This window comes from Mus caroli, chromosome 10 (genome assembly GCF_900094665.2).
Source record: "Mus caroli chromosome 10, CAROLI_EIJ_v1.1, whole genome shotgun sequence".
NCBI lineage: Eukaryota > Metazoa > Chordata > Mammalia > Rodentia > Muridae > Mus > Mus caroli.
In genome coordinates this window covers 36,191,918-36,213,682 of record NC_034579.1, presented here as the reverse complement: position 1 = coordinate 36,213,682, position 21,765 = coordinate 36,191,918, and the positions used below count along the sequence as shown (strand labels likewise).

At 44.6% G+C, this 21,765-nt stretch overlaps 1 protein-coding gene across 1 annotated transcript in view; it reads right to left on the bottom strand.

Annotated features, from left to right (window-relative positions):
* The window catches only part of Mettl24 (methyltransferase like 24), a 131,392-nt gene that overhangs the window by 78,457 nt on the left and 31,170 nt on the right, over positions 1–21,765 (bottom strand). The window contains exon 2 of the mRNA XM_021175136.2: positions 6,204–6,302. Coding sequence (XP_021030795.1) covers positions 6,204–6,302 — 99 coding nt within the window. The remainder of the gene's footprint in view (positions 1–6,203; positions 6,303–21,765) is intronic.

The following is a 21,765-nucleotide window of genomic DNA, read 5'->3' as shown; positions in this document are numbered from 1 at the left end:
CACACACACACACACACACACACACACAGTGGTTAAGAGCAATGGCTGCTCTTCTGAGCACTCTTATCTTCAGTGTCTAATCTTCAGAGCAGGGCTCTCACTGCCCTGCAGCAGAAGGCTCAGGCTTAGGTAGGACCCTCAAAAGTGGCCTCCTCTAAGCAGCCTCCCGGAGGAGGCACGACACAGAACGGAGTACAGAGAGATCAGGTTTAAGATTCGGCAATTTTCCCATTAGTGGATCAGCTCTGACCAATAGTCAGACTCCAGTCCCAGAGGATCCAACGCCCTCTTCTAGTCTCCAGGGGTACTGTATGCACACAGTGCACAAATATATGTTCTGGGAAACATTCATATATGAAATAAAAATAAATAAAATCTCCAAACAAATAAACAAAAGCAAAAAATCAGCCAGACGTGGTGGCACGTGTTTGTAATTTCAGCACTGGGGAGGTGGAAGCAGGAGCATGAAGACTTCAAGGCTTCCTCAGCTACATAAGGACTTTGAGGCCAGCCTAAGTTGCATGAGATCTGAGGTCTCAAAAAAAAAAAGCAAGGAAAAGCACTCAAGTTTCTCTCCTTTTAGCTCAGTGTCTTTCCACCTCTCCGTCTCCGGCCACTGTTCAAAGAAGAAATTAGTCATCAGAAAATGGATCTGAGTCCTCTCCCAAGCAACAACTACAGAACACGTGTGTTAACGGCGCACAGTGTTCTGATTTTACAATTCATCCTCCACCATTTGGCCAGACAGAGGTAGAAATTCTGCCTCTGTCTGCCTACCTGCTGCTCTTCCTCAACCACCCAAGGACAGAGTTGTTGCCAATCTAATTGGTCAGAGCTGATCCACTGATAGAAAAATTGCTGCGTCTTAAACCTGAGCTCTCCATGCTCTGTTCTGTGCCGTGCCTCCTCCAGGAGGCTGCTTAGAGGAGGCACTTTTGAGGGTCCTGGGCTGCCTAAGCCTGAGCCTTTTGCTCCAGGGCAGTGCCTTGCTCTGAAGATAAGACACTTATTGTGGACACTTCTCTCTAAGCTTTTCCACAATGACACACAGGGTATGTTCCTACTGCCATTCTAATGGCATCAAAACTCTGCTCTGGCCACTTCCATGTAAGTGATGGTTAACACGGCTCCTCCGCTACAAATCACCTTAGTTGTAGAAGAAAAAAAGGAAAAAGAAAAAAGAGTTACACTCTGTGTTCCACTCCGGATTGACAAGGTATCATGATCCCTGGGGAACCCGTAGTATAATAAGTTTTCTCTCACACACCCCGCAGTGGATGGAGCAGGGAGGTGTTCCTTGGAAAGGCAGCCCTTTGAGTTTACTGGAGGGTTTGGCCTTTTATAAAGCCCCAGAAAAAAAGACCCAGCATGGTCTGCCCACCTGAACCTTAGAATGTTAAGGAAAGAGACTAGACCTGGGCCAGGGCTTTCAAGTGAAGACAGCATCCTCTTTGACCCCCAACAAAGAACAGAGAAGTTGGCACCAACAATTAACCAGAGGCCTCTCAAAGTAGGAACTCTGGGAGAGAGATAGTCAAGCTTATAGCACCAGTGGTTCCTCCTGAGCCTCCACACGGTCTAGGGCAGCAGTTCTCAACCTGTAGGTCACAACTCCTTTGGGGGTTGAATGAATTTCACAGGGATTACATATCAGATATCCTGAGTATCAGATGTTTACATTACAATTCATAACAGTAGCAACATTACAATTATGAAGGAGAAATGAAATAATTTTATGGTTGGGAGAATAAAGGGTTATAACATTAAGAAGGTTGACAGTTACTAACTTAGAATCCTCTCTATAAGGATTGTACTTTATCTAATTACATTTTTTCCTTAATCTAAGATTTAATCATGCACAGATACTTTAATCAGAGAGACACTCTTTTCCACTCCCCTTCTTGTCTTATCTAAAAGATACAGCACAGGAATTATCTAATTTTAACCATTCATTAACCATCTTATTGACAGACATTCATTTTTGGAAAATAACTAGAAGTCCTCTATAAAACTTTGCTCTTAAAAAATAATTAAATATTGATTTTTTTTTCAAATTTTCTGGCTAAGATTTATAGCCATGGTTTCAAAAAACTCTCTTGCAAACAAAACAAGCGAGGACAGCAACTTCAAGCTAAGCTCCAGCTGAAGTAATTATACTCTCTGCCTGCCTAATTCCCCTTGTAATTTTAGCCATATAAAGTAAGTTAGGTCTGAACAGAAGCAAATAGATTCCAGGAAAAAATGTTTTGTGAAATTTTTTTTTTATTTAGCTTAAAGAGGTCTAATACATTTCCATTTCGTTTTGCATCCCAAAAGTTTGGATAGCAAGTCTACCATCTCATGAATAGAATGTGGCAAAGAGGTTCTTAATATTTGAGGAGTTTTGACAAGAATCCCTTAAAAATTCACTCTATTTTTATATGGTTACATTATTTCTGAAAAGCTCAAAGGCAAAAATGAATTTTTTTGCTCTCTCTCTCTCTCTCTCTCTCTCTCTCTCTCTGTGTGTGTGTGTGTGTGAGAGAGAGAGAGAGAGAGCACAAATATAATACATACTATCGATACAAGGTTGCAAAGTTCTAATCTGTGTATCCAGACTGACTTCAAAGGGTTTTTGTTTTTGTTTTTACAAGTAGAGATAGGTAGTTGGATAAATAACAGATAATAGATGGGTAGTAATAGTCAGAAAAACAGATTTTAAACCTTTTTTCTTATTTAAAACAGCTACTGTTGCTTAGATGAACTCTGTACTCAAAGCCGTGCTTCCTGGAGGCATATGGTGTGGGGGTTGCCCTAAGAAGCTGGCTCTGGAGCCTTCCATCAGAACAGAGCAAGTGCTCACGAGTTAACTGTTTCCTGTTAGCAGTTCACCGAATTATTCATGCAGAACTCTGTAGTGTGAGCAGGACCTCTCATATTATGAAAAACAATATTGCTAATTTAGCTGAACCTGAAGCTCTGTGTACTGTGGTCAAATGCCATAGCCTCTGGTGTTTCATAAGAGAGAGAGAGAGAGAGAGGAAGGAAGGAAGGAAGGAAGGAAGGAAGGAAGGAAGGAAGGAAGGAAGGAAGGAAGGAAGGAAGGAAGGAAGAAAAATAAAAATATAAAAATTCAGGGCCATAATCATGCCACCAAGGTCATCAGTATGCAGAGGGGTACCACACCCATGACTGTCTAAAGCTCACCCACATGCTCAACCTCTGAGAGACACCCCTCTTACTTAATTACCGTTTGAGAAGGGCATTTTATTAAGGTTTGAGATCCGGGAGACTCACAGAGTGCCAGGCCCTGGGTAGGTGATTGACACATGAAAAACTCAGCCATGAGCTTATCAAGTGCTGGCCTTTACTGTACCAGTTTGAGCATAGATTTGAGGGATTGTTTTCTTAAAGCAGCAGAGGAAGATGGGGGTGGAATTCACTCAGTGGCTCACTGCTGCTAACAGAAAATTTTAGGTAACAGTGACTTTAATATTCTGCAAGTTTTGCAGGCCTCCATTGTTAACATGATTTCTAAATGAGGCATAAGTCACAATGGCATCGGCAAAGCTCCGCATTGCATAGAGAAGCAACAGTTAGTGAAAGAATCGAACGGAGAATCAGTGTCATCTATGACGGCTCCCACCTGGAAGCCATCAGCTGGATAAAATGTCTCCTGATTACAAAACCATTGAGAGGTCTGCAATCTGTCACATTTTTCTGAAGGACAAAAAGCCTTCCACTGAGTCTGAAAGGAACTCGGGCCATATCATTTCAAAATATTCCAACCTGATACAATCATTACCTCAAACTGCACTCTCTCAAGGGACTATAACTTCACAGGGAGCAATTGGCTCCCTCTATGTGTAACAAGCTATACAGATTCTTTTGAGTGGGGTGGCCTTCCCATGCAGAGGCTGGGGAAGGGCCTTGAATCCTCCTGGTCACTGGGATTGCAATAAGACAGAATAAACTTTAAAGTCGCTTTCATCTCTTCATTGTCCACTAGCTCTTAGATTCACTGCCCCACCCGCCCCATCCCTGCAGCTGAGGTCTCCACCAAAAATCTCCTGTCAGCATCCTTAGAATTTACTGCCTGGATCTAGAGGAAATCCATTTGTCCTGTTGTTCCTTTCCAGGTTCCTTTCTTTCTCCATGTGCAAAGCATGAAAGCATTGTGCTTTGGCCATGTCTTAGAGCAGCACTGTCTTATGAAGACACCCACGGAGTTCAGCATAAACTTTGTCATTTGCTCTTGTATTGCACTTCCCAGCTCTTGTATCAGTTAGGAACTAAGATCCTGCTATGGAGCCCACAGCACATGGAGGTGGGAAGCATCTTTCTCTCACCGCTTCAAACACGCTCTTGCTTATGGATCTTCTCCAGCTGTCTGATGATTATATATTTACTCATCTCTGGGCTCCGTGAGGCCAAGACTGCAAGCCCATTGCCTTCAGAAACGCCTGACCACTTAGCTGTTCAGGAATGCCTGGGTAATAGCCACCCTCACCTACTTTCTCAGCCATGGAGAAGATCTTAGAAGCATTTGGTCCAACCTCAAGGTTTTGGGGATCAGAACAGGGACAGTCACAGAGGCAAAATCAATGGTCCAGGTTCCAGCATTAGCCCATATCACATCAGAATGTGCCTCTTACTCCTAGACTTTTCCCCCTTTCAGACCATGGCTCATGAGAAAGACCCAAGTGAATCTGAAATGACCACTGGATGCCCAAAGCGCATCCTGCAAGTAAACACTCCTCATAAAAGTTAAGCAACATTAGCTCAAAATACATGTAAAGTAGGATTTGGAGAGTTGTGCTCAATAAATTAATGTTGGAGGATGGGGCTCATCGTTTTCAAGTTCACTTTATAATTTTAATACCTCTAATTTTTCTCCAGGCTTTTAAAGAGTGTTTTTAGGTTGTAATTAAGAGATCTAGCATTCTATCCTTCATCTAAAACCATAATTGTGAAATTAAAATTTCAGTATTTTAATTAAGCCTGGGTAAATCCACCAAATTAATTTAAAGCAGCCAAAATAAGATAAATTTCTATAAAGCATGAGGACTGATTTATCATTCTATCAGCCACAATTAACTCCACAAGCTTTTATTTCCATGTCTCGGGGACAAGTATTAAAATTCCTATAAGTGTCTTGTGGCATCATGTAAGAAATAAGATTTTTAACCTAAACTAACCTCCTACAGCTCTGGCAACAAGCCAGGCATGATGGCATACACCTGAGACCTGAGCACTCAGGAGGAGTTCAAGGCTAGCCTGGGCTAAACAGCCAGACTCTGTCTCACAGTAAGGGCCATATTCTTTCTTATCCTTTACGGCTTTGCTGCCGTGAGGCTCAGTGCAGTGGTAAGGGCCAGTGGACTTAAGGAAATAAGCATCCAGCACCCCCTCCCGCAGGCCACTTGTGCCCAGGGGGCCTCTTAGGGTAACCTTGTGCTCAGTTCCCAGGCTCGGAAAGTTCTACCCTCCTCCTCCTCTCAGTGCAGGGCTAAGCATCTCTCGGGCCTTCATCTCTCCGTTACATCTGCCTTCTCTAGGATCGGGCAATGTGACAGTGAACCTTCTAATTAATGTGTCAAGAGCCTGAGAGTCACTTTAATGGATGTTCTCTTGCCTCCTCAGGGCCGGACTCTGCCTCACTCCCAGAGCTGAACAGGAGCTGCCACTGTGTGGAAAGCCATCCATTACTGGGGCTGCTCAGTGATGACTTAGGGCGATCCAAGGAGAGGGAAGTGAGCGCTGGGGTCACTAGCTTCTGGTGGTTCTCTTCTCAGAGCCTCCGTCTTCCTTGCCTATCACAGCCTGGTTGCCAAGAGCCCATGGCTGGGAAGCATACAGCCGGATGCTTCCAAATGGGAAAGAAGATGGTTTGGTTTTGTGACATACTTGACTGCCTACTCACAGGGACAAATCTGTCTCTTCACATGGCTTTCCAAAGCAATTTTCTAAAGTGATTCTTTAAAACACATGGGGATGAATCATTAGAACATTCCAGATTGGTGAGAATCTAGGAAGATGACAGGCAAACAGAAGCTATCTTCTCTGCCTTCATGGGTGTGGGAAAAAGTTGAGTAGCAACAGGGGACCCTACCCTGCTCAGGAGCTCCTCACAACTCCCAGGACTTAGATGGCAAAATCTTCTATCAATGGTTGGTCAGTACCTTTGACATTATTCCCAAACCTATTTGAGCTTGAAACACAACCTGAGTGGTACTGATGTAGCTCAGGAACCTTGAGGCCTCTTCGTCCAGGGACCGAGAAGGGCCTGCCCATGGCTGGAGCTCTATGTGCCATCGGGAACCCTGTGAAGGACAGAGAACACAGTGGGTCTGTAAAGATTCAGGATCTGGGCAGAACAGAAGAAATACAAGGTTAGGCCAAGGTTATCAGCATATGTGCCCAGCACTGTTGTCATTGAAGGCAGCATAAGCCACAGGAGATGTCCAGTGGCCAAGTTAAGAAGCTAATGACAATGGCCCCTGGGGACTGTCTAGTTAAAGACAAACTCCACCTGACTCCACCTGAAAGGACCTTAATGCAACTGGATACATGATACCCCTTCACACTCAGAGAGGAATGGTCATTACCTGTTACTGCTTTCTAAGGTTAGAGTTTCAAGAATCTGTTCCCTAAAGAACAGTTTTGGGGGTCACAGCATCAAAAAGCTGAGGTGCATGGTGGAAGAGACACTGAGGCCTTTGGTCATCTCTCTTAGCACTGAGAGAGATGGGTAATGAGACCTACTGCTGAGCTGGTGTGTGGGACAAGGATGCTGAGCTGAGAAGGATGGCTTTCTAGCACAGAGAGACCGCTCACACCTGTCAGCAGAGAATCTCCCTCTTTCTCAGGGATCCATTCAAGAAGGCTTTGTGGGGTTCTCGCTTAACCTATCATCTGGCTGACTTTGTCCTGAAATCTTGGTGATTTTTAAACAAGAGTCTTTATAAATTATATATCTAGGGCACGGTAGCATATATTGGTAATCTCAACACTGACTCATGCTGAGGCAGGAGAATAACAAGTTCAAAGTCATCCCAGACTACTGTGATGGTCAATTTCAGTTGTCAACTTGATGAGGTCTAGAACCATAGTTGATAGGTGTCCATGCACACCTGCCGGTCATATCTTAATTAGACTGATTGAGATGGGAGGACCTGCCCATTGTGGGCAGCACCATTCCCAAGACTAGGATCAAAGAGTACACACAAAGAAGAAAGTGGGTTGAGCCCAAGCATTCATTGTTGCCTGCTTCTTGACTATGACTGCAATGGGACCCACTGCTTCCATCTGTCACTGTGACTTTTCTGCCTCAGACTGTGAGCCAAAAATCCCTAGAGTTGCATCTGGTAGGGTTCTTATCAGAGCAACAGAAAAGGAAACTAAGACAACTACATAGCAAGACTCTAACTTGGGGGAAAAGATGTAGCTACTCTGCTCTGCAAGCTGCTTTTCTGAGGGCAGCCATGTCTTATAGCTGTTGTCTTGTGAAGGGAGAACACAGAGCATCAAGGAATACTATCTAATCCACCCTCCATCCCTGTATTGATTTTTTTCTTCTCTTATTAGATGCTAATAACCATTCAGTCAGTCAATATTTATCAAGCACCAGCATGGATCAGGCAAGGATAAATACAAAACTGAATAAGATGTAAACTTTCCCAGGAGATGTCATGGCTAGGAGCAGACATCAGATTTGTACATAATGACTTTGAAAAGGAAATAGGAACACATTTAAGAGAGTTATTCCTTTCAGAGAACGGTTTCTGAAGCTACAAGTTAGACACATTTAAAGGCAAACACCTGCTCCTCGGACCCAGCCACACTCTCTCCTGCATCAAACAGACAGAGCACTTTCACAGATCTCTCCTAGGCCATTTACTAGTTAGAACACAAGAGAGCCAAACTGTTGTGTCTATATTAGTCAACGTTGTCATCTTGTGGCTTGGGTAAATATCAGTCAGGGACCTGTCACACTGACTGACTGAGGAGAATTTCACAAAGAGACCCTTTACAAAGTTGTAGGCAGGAATTAAGGGTAAAGAGGAATTACGGTGATAACAATGACAGGTGACACCAGACGACCCTCTGGGGAAATGGTATGGAGAGGGACTTTAAGAAAGGAAAACAGCCAAATCTATTACAGATATCACCTTATCTGCCACATCTGCTGGTCTCCTGCCTTCTGTGAGCCAAATCCGCAGAGAGGAAAACTGAGACTGGCCCCTGTCAGTCCCCCCACCCCTCTGCCCATCACATCCATCCCCAGGGTCCCAGCTGGTAGAGTAGTGGAGGTGAAATGGAAGCAAGGTTTGAACAAAGTTCATTCATTCATTTATTTATTCTGTAGGCATTTGTGCTTCATGCCTACAGGGTATGTTTCTTTCCATTTAATGTGAGGCACAGCGGTGTCATGCAATAAAAGCAAGGAATTATTTAGGGTCTCTGATGGAGTTCTCTATGGGATACAATAGGGGCACAAGGAAATGGCTTCCTTAAGGATTACTCACAAAAGATGCACAAAAAAATTTGGATACAAATCACAGGGAAGAATTTCTATGGCTAAATGCTTCCAAACGCTGCAAGGTGTTTTGGAAACATTACAGAGACACGTCAGACTCAGCACCAGCATTAAGCCAGGGCTAGCACACAGGAGTGACTTCACACATTGGTAGTTGTGAATCCCTCTTGTTAAATATAGGATTATCTTTCTGCAACCTGATACTCCTCATTTCCAGCTGAGAGTTGACCACAAAGAAGCCAAAACACAGCTGTGCTGGTGGAGAATGCACGTCAAGGAATCTCAGATGGAGGTCTAATAACAGCACACAGACAGCAATACACGCTCTCAGATGAGCTCTCACATACTGCTTTGGTTTAGCTGTTTAAAAAACATTTCACATAAAGCAGTGTTCTTATTGGAATCAATCTGACAGCAGGTCGTGATTATTTCCCCATGGAAACCACTCGCTTTTATCTTCTCTTTCAATTACCATTCATCTTAATTCTCCACTGCACACATCAACACAATGCCTTTCCCAAATTCCCACAAATGGAATTCTATGAGCACCTTCAAATACCCAGGCAAGTTTAATTGAAAAGAGTAAGACCCATAATTTTCTTTAAAAAATAGATGATGATGGTTTTGCTCCACACAATTTCCTAAATGCCAGGGTGCATTGTGTGTCTATTATCCGTGTGCTTCAAATATCAAGTGACCAACAACACCACCTCCATTACTCCTAGGCAGTGGGGCTGTGGACTCCCAGAGCCCTCTGTCCATCAGCGGACTCCCAAGGCAGGTAAACAGTCTCTTAGCAGCAGATGGCAGTGCTCAGAGACACTTCGTATTGTGTGTTTGCTGCCCACAGGCCTGTGTGGAAATGGCTAGCACAGCATTACAAGGGGTTGTTACACAGAGCCCACCCCCAAGGATTGAAGCCCCTGCAGACCTTTAAAAATCCGCGGTCCTGCTTTGTATGACAGACACCAGGAATTCACTAGAAGCAGTGGTGGGTGGGGGTTCCTATCACGTGAGTTTCTTGGGAGGGCAAGTTCCTGGACGCCTCAGAAAAGGGAACAGCAATCTTTTACCCATCTAGCAGGACTTCGAGGTTTACATCTTAAAAGGAAGGCAGGATGCTGTTTTTTTTTTTTTTTAAAACATAGAATTCCAAACATTAAGATCAAGGATGACAGAAGGTTTTCTGAGACGCTATCTCACATCCCCCCTGCTATTTTGCAGACATTTGTAGTTCTGCTTTTCAAATGAAAAAGGCTTTTCCCATGCAACAAACAAGGGGTCTGACTTCATGAGTCTGTACCAAGCACAGATATGAAGCTTGGGGATATTTTTAATCAAGTATTACCTTAACATTAAATTTTGTTTGTCTATCTGTCTCCCTTTTTTCTTCCTTCCTTCCTTCCTCCCTCCCTCCCTCCCTCCCTCCCTCCCTCCCTCCCTCCCTCTCTCTCTCTCTCTCTCTCTCTCTCTCTCTCTTTCTTTCTTTCTTTCTTTCTTTCAGAACTGGATCTCTCAAAGCCAGGAAGCTTGATTCTAAGATTTTATTCCCAAACAATAATGAAAAATTAAAAACAATCCTTTAAAATATTTTTTGCCTGTCAGCCTACAATCATTAATTCAAGACAAAGGCCTTGAGCTAAACTAGTAGTAATAAAAAAAAATTTTTTTAAAGTAGTCCCACCCTTGACCTAGAAAAAAAGCCATCAGCGCTGCCTTGCAAAAGCGTTGCCTGGGAATTTAGAGTAACAGTTTTCTGTTTCACAAGGCTCCTCTCACTCTCATACACAATCTCATGCAGCCCATGAGAAAAGCATCAAACTAAAAACAGCGACCTTGCGGCCTTTGAGGTGTGGTTTGTGGTTTCAGTGTCTTGCCCGGGCAGCTCTTAAACTCACTATGTAGCTCATCCTGACCTCGAACCTGCCTCGGCTTCCCAAGTCATAGGATTTATAAGCACATGTCACTGGGCATAGCAGTACAGGCAGGTTCTATACAAGCCTTTTAAAAACTGGGACAGGTAGAGGAAAGAAAACTTTAAGATAAAGCAAACAAAAAGGGAATATTGTTTTTCTATTGGCCCTACCTGTTCCTTTGGGAGGTCATGTAATGGGTGGTTTAAATGACCAGTTCTTTGGCTATGATGGAGTACTGGGGGTTGTTTTTAATCAGTGTATTCCCAAAGGCACATTGCCAGGCCCCTGAGGGTTCATAGCCGGCCATCTTCCACCAGGAGAGGGAGCTAACAATAGAGTCTCTGCACAGTGGCTGCCAAAGGACAGAGACGCCTTGTACATCTTTGATTCAAACTAAACAGGATATGGAACTGAGTGTGTGTTTATGTGTTGATCAGAGAAGCCAAAGCTTCCTGGGGAAACAAACCAAAACAAGTAAAATAGATTTATTTATCAATTTTGCAATAATTGAGAGCATCTGTTGTTGGGCAGGGACCAGTGAAGGAAACTGTTTCTTCTTCTTCAGAGAGAAAAGAGGGTGGTGGGAGTGGTTGGGGGAGGGGAAACACAGTAGTATCTGGATGGAACATAAATCCAGCCTTGCCTGAGGGTTGATGGGCATCAGGCCTCTACAAGCTATGCTGCTCTTAGATACCAGAATTCCAAAAACCTTCTTCGGTTACTGCCTTGGTTCTCAGACTCAGCCCTGACTTAGTAAGAGCAAGGGTCAGTCATATGTTTTGTAGTGATACCTTACCAAAAATATTGGAATGAGAGTTGAGTCTCAGGTATGGGTCAGATAGATGGCTAAGTGCGTCCTCATCCCCCAAGTTCACACAATGAGGGATGGGAAACAAAGAATCGTTCTTTAGAAACTCAGACAAGTAAATGCTTGCAGGCAGATGTCAGGAAAGCCTAGACTTCAAAGCACAATGGAGCCAATGGTAAGCTCCTTTGTTCTTTGCTATGGCCCTGTCCCCATTCAGGCCAGCTAGCAGGGATGGAAGCCAGAGAAGCCCTCCCCCTCAGAATCAGGGAAGGAAGGCAGCTGCTGCTCCCCAGAGACAGCCACCCGTTTCCCCAGCCTCTCCTGGTCTCCATTCTTGTATCCTAACTCCAAGGCAATCCCACTGAACTGATAAAAGTGAAAATTGAGGTCAAAAGGCTACTAATCTGAGAAAAAGCAGCTTGCGATTTGAGCTGAGGCTGTAGTTCCTGGAAGGCGCTGTGTCTCCCTCACCCCTCAATGGCCTTGGACTGAGATCCAGCCTGAAGAAATGTGAACAAAAACATGAGGCTTCTTAAAATCCAAACCTCTGTCCAGAGCGTTAGAAGCCATCAGGAACTAGAGGTCACTGGGGCCACCAGGAAGAAATATCAGCTGAGGAAATGCCATGGTAGTTTATGAGGTCCAGCACACATTGAGATCTGACCCTGGCCTTTCCGTCCAGACAGACTGATCCCTGCCCAGATCCCAGACTGGCTATGTAGGCACAGGCCTATGAGTAGACCTGAAGCACACTACAGATGCGTAGCACACATGACTGACATAAAGCTTACAATCTACACGTTTTCTCATCCCAGCACCAAGTACCAGAGAGAGAAACGATTTTGGAGGAGACTCACCTTGGCTCACAGGTTTTCGACCCATGGCCAGTTTCTGGGTGTGTGGTCTGGTGAGGCAGAGCATGATAGTGGAGAAGGCACAGAGTGCTCACAAAGAGGGCAGCAAGCAGAGCAGCAGGAAGAGGTCAGGTCAAGATGCCTCTCAAAGACTTGTCCCCCAGTCCAGAACTAATGTCACCAGCTTAGGACCTTCAACATGAGACATCTGTGCACTTTCCTCATCAGAAGAGAGGTGTCCTCCAGGGAGGGCTCTGACCGCTGGAGCAGGTGAGAGAGCCATCTTGTATCCTGGGTCCCTCAGAGACCAGTCTGCGCAGGAGAGCCCACGGGCTGCAGAAGCAACATAGCTTCTGGGACAGGGACCCTTTTGGGCCTTTATCTTCAGCCAGGAGGCAGAGCTGAGCTCCAGACCTCTGTGCACCTTCCCTGCAGAGGAGAGCTTGCATGCAGAGAGTGCTCTGACCACTCAGACTCAGGAGAGGGTTGGACTCCCAGGTCTGCTGACAGAGGCTAACAGAATCACAGGAGGAACAAGCTCCAGCCAGAGACAACTATAACAACTGACTCCAGAGATTCCCAGATGGTAACGTAAGAATCTTACTAACAGAAACCAAGACCACTCGGCATCATTGGAACCCAGTACTCCCACCACAGTGAATCCTGGATACCCCAACACACCCAAAAAGCAAGATTCAGATTTAAAATCATATCTCATGAAACTGGTAGAGAATTTTAAGAAGAAAATTAATAACTCACTTAAAGAAATACAGGAGAACACGGCTAAACAGGTAGAAGGCCTTAAAGAGGAAACACAAAAATCCTTTAAAGAATTACAGGAAAACACAACCAAACAGGTGATGGAATTGAACAAAACCATCCAAGATCTAAAAATGGAAGTAGAAACAATAAAGAAAAGGGAGACAACTTTGGAGACAGAAACCCTAGGAAAGAAATCTGGAAGCATAGATGCTTGCATCAGCAACAGAATACAAGAGATGGAAGAGAGAATCTCAGATACAGAAGATTCCATAGAGAACATGGACACAACAATCAAAGAAAATGCAAAATGCAAAAAGATCCTAACTCAAAAATCCAGGAAATCCAGGAAACAATGAGAAGACCAAACCTACGGATAATAGGAGTAGATGAGAATGAATATTTTCAACTTAAAGGGCCAGTAAATATCTTCAACAAAATTATAGAAAAAAAACTTCCCTAACCTAAAGAAAGAGATGCCCGTGAACATACAAGAAGCCTACAGAACTCCAAATAGACTGGACCAGAAAAGAAATTCCTCCTGGCACATAATAATCAGAACAACAAATGCACTAAATAAAGATAGAATATTAAAAGCAGTAAGAGCCTTCAACAAATTGCTTGGGGGCACATTCCATATTTAACCCATAAAACCATTGAAAGCTGGCTGGAATTTTATGCCTGAGCCCAATGAGGAAGGTCCCATATTATAATAAATAGAGAATATAGAGAATAGAATGTAAAAGACTAGAGGATATAAAGTATAAAATATAGAATACATATATAGAATATGTATAAATAATGAACATAGAATGTGGAATACAGAATATAATAGAATATAGAATGTAGAATATAAAATAGAATATATAATATAATAAAATTTAATATAATGTAATATGATATAGATCACTATTATTCATAGTACTTACAACCCAGAGGTCCTAGATTATACTCAAAATGTCCAGGATGCAATCCCAAACCACTGAGCATGTGAGAATCGGAAAACTCCCAGCTACGACGAGAAAGGACAATTCCTGGACTCCAATTACAGCACAGAACACGTGGGAATGCTTTGACCGAGACTGACAAGCAACTGTTATAAAAGGATGTGCCTCTGAAGGCAGTGAAAAGGAAGAGAAGACTTAGCCCAGGCATGGGAGCTAAAAAGAGCCAAATGGACATCTCTGAACAGAAAACAATAAATATAGTAACTAACATAAAATCTCAGTGGATGCACTCAGCAGCAGAATGAGTCAGGAGAATACAGATGAAGCAATAGAAAGGAAAACTGAGAGACAAAAAGGGCTGGGCATGGGATGAAAAGAGCTTGAGGTGTGAGCACGGGCCTCCAGCTAAGAGTTTGTACTACTCTCACAGAGGATGCACGTTCTGTTCCCAGCACCCATCGTGGGCAGTTTACAATTGTCTGTAACTCCATTTCCAGGGGTTTCCACCTCTTCAGGGCACTGACACTCAAGCTATAATCACACACACACACACACACACTTAAATGTAAATCTTTTAAGATTTGGGGACATTTATGATAATACCAAGAGGTCCAACATTCATAGCCTTGATATCCCAGAGAAAGAGAAAGAGCACAGGGTAGAAAAATAGCAGTCAAACAATTCATACTTAAGAGGCTGCCAGTTTTGACAAAATACATACATCTAAAGCAGCAAAGGGCTCAGCAAACTCCCAGGAGAAACACTCACTGAGCTCCATACAAGGGGCACGGGGATACAGCTCAGTGGTGGAGTCTGACTAGAGTGTGTGAGGCTTTAGGGTCAACACCCCTACCCCCACCCCACCCCCATGCAAGTGAGCTTGTATAAAATCACAAAATGAAAGGATTTTTACTTCCATGTACATCCTAGTCAACCTACTAAAACTAAAGACAATAGCAAGAAAGCTGAGTCCGTTACTGCTGTAGCATCAGGGCTGAGTGTGAACACACAGAAGCAATCCAGGTCACAGGGTACAGAGTCCCTGGGATACTCGCTGTGAGGCCCAAGCCCACCTCACCTTCACCAAGTCTGCTAACAGCCTTTGGCGGCAGCATCAGACATGCTGAAATCCACAGCCACAGAGGCATCTCAAATCCTCACTCCATCAATCTGCCACCACAGCATCATTACACCGAGTGTGGGTTGGGAGGCAAGGGACGAGGGAACTAGAAATCAAATCCTCTTTGACAGGAAAAAAACGCATTATAACTCAAGCAGGCCCTGATAACTTAGGGGGGGGGATGGAGAAATGGAGAAGGAGAAATAAACACTCTAGATTTATTTTCAAAGTTATTCTGCTAAGTCGGAAAGAGAAGACAAGCAAATTAGAGTAGGATTTTCTTCCTACTACAGAATAGACATCTTTAAGTTCCCTGCATTTTCTGTGCACGTTGAAATGTCTCCAATTGAACACCCCAAGGGAAGGCTAAGAGAATAAAACCTCACGTTTTTCTGGGTTTTATTACAGGCATAAAAAAGAGAAGCCAAATACCTAGGATAGATCCAGAGAGAGCCAGAGGTTTCTAGTAGTTTGCATAATGTAGATGCTATTTACTATCTGCATATACAGTGGGGATTCAAATGTCAAATTAGGAGTTTCACTGGGGTGGCATGCATACCAACTAGGGAAGGAGGGGGAGTTTTGTTTCTTTTAGAGATAAGTTTATATTAAAATGTTTGCCTAGGAAAGCAAATAAAAATTTAGCAAAGTATAAACCATATTCCTCAGGATTGTTTTTGCTGTGTGTCTGTCTCTCTCACACGTGCACACACATGCACACCCCTCTACATGCATACACAACCTTTTCACGACATGTCGGGTCCCAGAATTCTAGGAGCTTAGCATCATTCACATCAACATCAATCTGCTGTGTCCACATCTCAGTCAAAAAAAAAAAAACAAAAAAACCCATCAGCATCCCCGAACAGCCACCTTCCCTGAAAACATTATCCTCTTAGGATGGAGGTCTGCATATTAGAAAACAACGTCCAAATGAGTGGGCAAGAGGGCAGGGCAGGGCAGGAAAGCCACTGTATGGGGTAAGCATGAAGAAGAAAACTGGAAGGGTTATAAGCAGAGAACGAAATGGGGCTTCTTCTCAGTACCTACAACCCCTGCAGGTTCATGAGGACCCACAGTGGTTCACAAGGGCTTCCCACGGTCTCTTTGCTGGCTCTCAACTATTTAAGTCCTCACACCTTATCTAGACCGGGAGAAGTGCTGCTGTTCTGAACTCAACACAAGACGCAAGCTTTACCCCAGCCACCAGGTGTGGGGATCATGCCAGAAGGAATGCACCCAATGCAATGCATGCACGATATTCGGAAACACAGAATGGCAGTGTCACCCCACAGCCACCGCCACAGCTGACAGTGGGACAGCAGCCACGTGTGCATACACTGAAAGGAAGCAGGACAGTCACTGGAAGTCACTGGAGACACTGGGCGATGCTTGAGCCATCTTCCACAAAGATGGCGCCTGTGAGAACAGCTCATACAGGCACGAGGGAGAGAACCAAATGCCGAGAACCAAAGTCCCCCATACCCTCCCCCCCCACACTTCCCTACCCACCCATTCCCATTTTTTTGGCCCTGGCGTTCCCCTGTACTAGGGCATATAAAGTTTGCATGTCCAATGGGCCTCTCTTTCCAGTAATGGCCAACTAGGCCATCTTTTGATACATGAGATAGGACTCATGGTAAATGAGTTTCCAGACAAAGCTGTCACATTCCCCTGAAAATGGCATCAGATACACATAACTGTGCATGTGTACATGTGTGCATATCTCGGTGTTAAATGTGCATTTATTCACGTGAACTATTTCTCATCTTATAATGTCCATATTTCATAGCATTCACACCATTCCCCTCTGGCCCTTAGGTACTCATACTGTCCTGGAAGCTTTGGGAAATCCTACCTGACAATTAGAGATAAGACTTTGCTTCCAGGATATTCTTTGCATGATTCTATATTTATAGGACATTTTTCTTCCCGAATGTACTATAAATCATAGCGGCTGACACGTTAGCAAAAGCCCAGTGAAGGTTTTCTGTGGGAAACTGCCAACCGTGTGAAAGAAGGCAGGCAGAGCTGGCTGGACGCCTCGGGTTCCAAAAGCACTTAAGCCTCGAACCTAAATGGAAGGAAAATTTCTTTCTCACTAAGTGCCCCTCTCAGAACATGAGGAATTGCTGAAGGAAGCAGGCCTTTCTGGGGGTCTGCTATTATCAGCTTGCTGCTGTGTAACATCTGGCCTTGCGATTCTTTTGTGGCAAGAGAATGAGCCTCTCCAAAGTTGGAAGTGAAGCCGCTGGTGGCTAGGGGTTTTACCCAGACCCTTTCCCTACGGCAGACTGGAAATAATGAGGGAACAGACTGCGCAAATAAATAGCACAGATATAAGCTGAGGAGATTCTGTAAGCATTGGGTTTGTTTGGGTTTTTTTGTTTGTTTGTTTTTGAGGTAGGGTTTCTCTGTGTAGCACTGGCTGTCCTGGAACTCACTCTGTAGACCAGGCTGGCCTCGATCTCAGAGATCCACCTGCCTCTGCCTCCCGAGTGCTGGGATTAAAGGCAAGCGCCACCACGACCAGCACTGTAAGCGTTCTTTTTTTTTTTTTTACTAGTTGGATAAGATATTGTTTTTTTAATATATATTTTTTTACATATTTTCCTCAATTACATTTCCAATGCTATTCCAAAAGTCCCCCATACCCTCCCCCCCACACTTCCCTACCCACCCATTCCCATTTTTTTGGCCCTGGCGTTCCCCTCTACTGGGGCATATAAAGTTTGCATGTCCAATGGGCCTCTCTTTCCAGTAATGGCCAACTAGGCCATCTTTTGATATATATGCAGCTAGAGTCAAGAGCTCCGGGGTACTGGTTAGTTCATAATGTTGTTCCACCTATAGGGTTGCAGATCCCTTTAGCTCCTTGGGTACTTTCTCTAGCTCTTCCATTGGGAGCCCTGTGATCCATCCAATAGCTGACTGTGAGCATCCACTTCTGTGTTTGCTAGGCCCCGGCATAGTCTCACAAGAGACAGCTATATCTGGGTCCTTTCAGCAAATTCTTGCTAGTGTATGCAATGGTGTCAGCGTTTGGAAGCTGATTATGGGGTGGATCCCTGGATATGGCAGGTAAACGTTCTTAATAGTATGTCAGCAGCTGGGAGAACGTGTCTTCTAGGTATGACAGGGGAGCTTCACCACGAGCTCTCAACAATTTGGTTGCCTGAACAAGACTAACAAGACTAACAAAATGAAAACACTAGTGGGCGGGTCAACACGGAGGGAAGTTCCACCTAGTCCCACAGCTCGATGCTTTCTGACACAGCCAGACCCAGTCTCCCCAAGGACTCCTACACGGACCGTCCAATCACAAGTGCTCAGCCTTAGACGCATGCGCACATGAGCAAAGCTAAATAAATAGACTCAGTGGGTTATATAGGCTTGTGTGCATACACACATACATATACAAGTAACAATAATAATTAAAGAAGAGCTCATGAGTCTGGGAGGAGAGGGCACTGGAGAGATTGGAGAGGGGAGGGAGGGTGAATTATGCACGAGAATCTCAAAAAATAAAATTAAGAAAACAACTTTCTTTTATAAGCAACAGCTTAAAATCCTTTTTTTTTTTTTTTGGTTTTTCGAGACAAGGTTTCTCTGTATAGACCTGGCTGTCCTGGCCTCTGCTTCCCGAGTGCCGGAATTAAAGGCGTGCACCACCACGCCTGGCTTAAAATCCTTTTTAAAACTGCAATTTTTAGAGAGCACAGAGGCACAGAGGCACAGTCTGCTTCTGGCTTTAACTTTTACTTGGGTTATGCTTGAAGAGAATGACTGTCTTGAAAGGAGCCTTACACATCACCTAGAACACACTATGTCATGTCCTCCACACGATTATCAAAGAAAATGAGCCTGGAAGAGGCAAAGTGACAAACCCAAGTCCCAAGGAGGAGGTGGCAGGCAGCTGTGGAACTCGAATGGCTAGCCCCACACTTGCTCTCTACGCCGTCCTGCCTCCATGCTGGCTCTGTTCTAACTCCCCACTCACGGTTGTCTTGATCCTATAGATAGGCCATGCTACTAGAAACTTCAGGAGGGCCTGTGCAGGAAAAGCACAGTGGCTGGCCTGCACTCACACAGTCCTTGATGCAGTGGGAACAAATTTGTAAAACTGTTTATCCATAAGATAGCGGGCACGCTTAGAAACTCACCCATGCATCTGACAGCGTTATGTATAATTAATGCTCAGTAGTTAAAAGGGAGGGTTAAGTTGATCTAGGCTGTGCTGATGGATGGTGATATCAGGGTCACACGAGCCTCTGAATGACAGCAGCAATTGAGACTGTGTGCTTCATTGCCCTCCCCAACCCACACTGAATATGTAGCAAGAGTGAGGAATGAAATTAGTTATTTTAAACCCTCCTAAATTTGAAATCCACATGAATGCTTGTTACTGCAGCATTACCTAGCCTGTCCTGACTGACAGGCACTGAGGGGGTAAAAGACATTTACTACTGGGATGGCCACATGGTCACAGGATCTTCCCAGTGCCACACCTTTAGAGACTGAATAGCGGGCACAGGCAAACAATGGGTTGTTTGGGATTCTTAGATAGAGAAAGAAAAGAAATACAGCCAAGGACAACTGAGAGTCAAGACACAGAGGAGCTAGGGCACACTCAGAAGGAACCTATAAGGAAATTTCTGTGGCAAAACTAGTCCTACTGTCTGATCTGTTCTCTAAGTGCATCTGGCTTATACCACACTGAGCCAGGCCTGCCCCTCCTGTCCAGGATCCTCCCTCTTCTTCACGAGTAGGTTCAAAGCTGGCTTATCCTTCCCAGTCCAGTGTTAGTCACATGCTGCTTTTAAGAGTCCTAATTTTTCAGGCCTCTGCTATGTGCAAAGTAAACTACGTGGGGCAGATGCTTTGCTGATATTCTTCTAGCCTCTCACTTTGTACTATTTGGTATGATCTGATGCAGGGGAGTTGGCTTAACTAGGAGCCTTATGAAGACACCACATGTCCCTTGCAATCCCCCACAGAACTGGTTCCAAGGGACATTTTTACATTGGTTTAAATGCCAGCGAGAAAAGAGCATGATACATCTCTCAGAGTTGAGAATGGCTTTTTTATTAATTTGGGGGCAGGGTAGGAGAATTCACTAACTTGGCTTTGTAGGAATACCTTAAAGTAGCTAAATATAACTGCTTTTACTCAGACAGAAATAAGCTGTGAAATCTGAGAATCCTTGATTCAGTTCTGCTCACATAAAAATAAAAATCAGGGGCTAGAGAGATTGTGGGAACTAAAGGGGGTAGGGGAAGAAGTGGGGAGAGAGGATAGTCCACGTCTGGCCAGAGTTCCTCCTATGCTCTGGGTAGGCAAACTGATGCTTTCTGGGAGGGCTGCCAGACGCTTTCCACTCGGCCCTGGGTGGGCATCTAAGTCACTGACCCCACTCAACAAGGGGTGGACAAGGGGCAGCCCCTAACCAGGGGCCCAGGGCGACACCCTGTAGCCCCAGGGTTACAGGAGAGAGGGCTGAGGGAGAGAGGTTCGTTCCCACACAGGTGAGAGTCTGCGCAGTGGGTCTTGATGAACAGAGACAGTCTTTGGTTTTAGAGCTTTATTGTAGAAAGGCAGGGGGAAAGGAGAGGAGGTGGAAAGAGAGAGACTAGCCATGGCCAAAAGGCGAGAAGGGGGAAAGAGAGAGAGAAGAAAGGCTAGAGAGTAAGAAAGAGAGAGGGAGAAAGTGAGAGGAGAGGAGAGTAAGGGGACTAAGAGCAAGAGAGTGAGGTGGGGCCAAGCAGCCCCTCTTATTGTATCCTGTTATCTTTACTGTTGCTAGGTAACTGGGGAGGAGTTTAGCCTGAAGGTCAGAAGCTAGGGACATTGTCTATGTGACTGCTAGCCATGCTTCTCCTGTGGGGGCTGTAACTTCGACAGGAGCCAGAGTTCCAGGAGACATGAGAGAACTCCTTCTGTCCCATGTAGGTGAATTATCACCACCAGGTCCCGGGGTTCAACATCTAGCCTCAACTGGAAACCAGGCTGTCTGTGCATAGCCCAATGCCCCACAAGAGATGGCTCAGCAGTTATAGGGAGCACTGTGTGCTCTTCCAGAAGACTCTGGTCCGAGTCCCAGCACCCATGTGGTGGCTCACAATCACCTGTGACTCCAATTCCAGGGGGTAAAATGGCCTCTTCTAGCCTTCTCAGGAACCAGGCATGAAGCACCCACACATAAAAAAATAAATAAATAAAAATACTAATTTAAAGAAAAATCAAGGATGACAACGTAGAGTTAGCCAAAATCTTGAGGAGAAATTACAGAAAGTATTTTTTGAGAATTTAAAGCATGTCATGAAAGATTAGCGCTTGTGGGCCAAGGAGATGGCTCAGCAAAGGAAGTGCTTACAGCCATACAGCAAACGTGAAGATTGAAGTTCAAATCCCCAGAACACCAGGAAATGGCAAGTGGGTGTGGCAACTGCTCCACACAGAGGATCCCAAGAGCAAGCTCACTTACTACACACACTAGCAGGATTGCCAAGCTCTGGACGCAAGCCAAAAACACTGCCTCAGTGAACAAGGTGGAGAGTAATCAGGAAAGACTGCGGGTATCAACCTTGGGATGCCACATCCGTGCACACACGCATGTGCCCACACACATGCGAACATGTTCACACATGAATATTTTAAACAGATTTATGGGGCTGGGACTGTAGCTCAGTGGCACGGTGACTTTCTGGGGCCCTCAGTATCACCAAAACCAGAAATTTGTTTCTTTTCTTTTCTTTTTTTAATTAAATACTCATATACTAGTCATTATACATTATAGTAGAAACACTTTGAGAGGTTGACAGGGAGGGCTGAGATACAGTCACA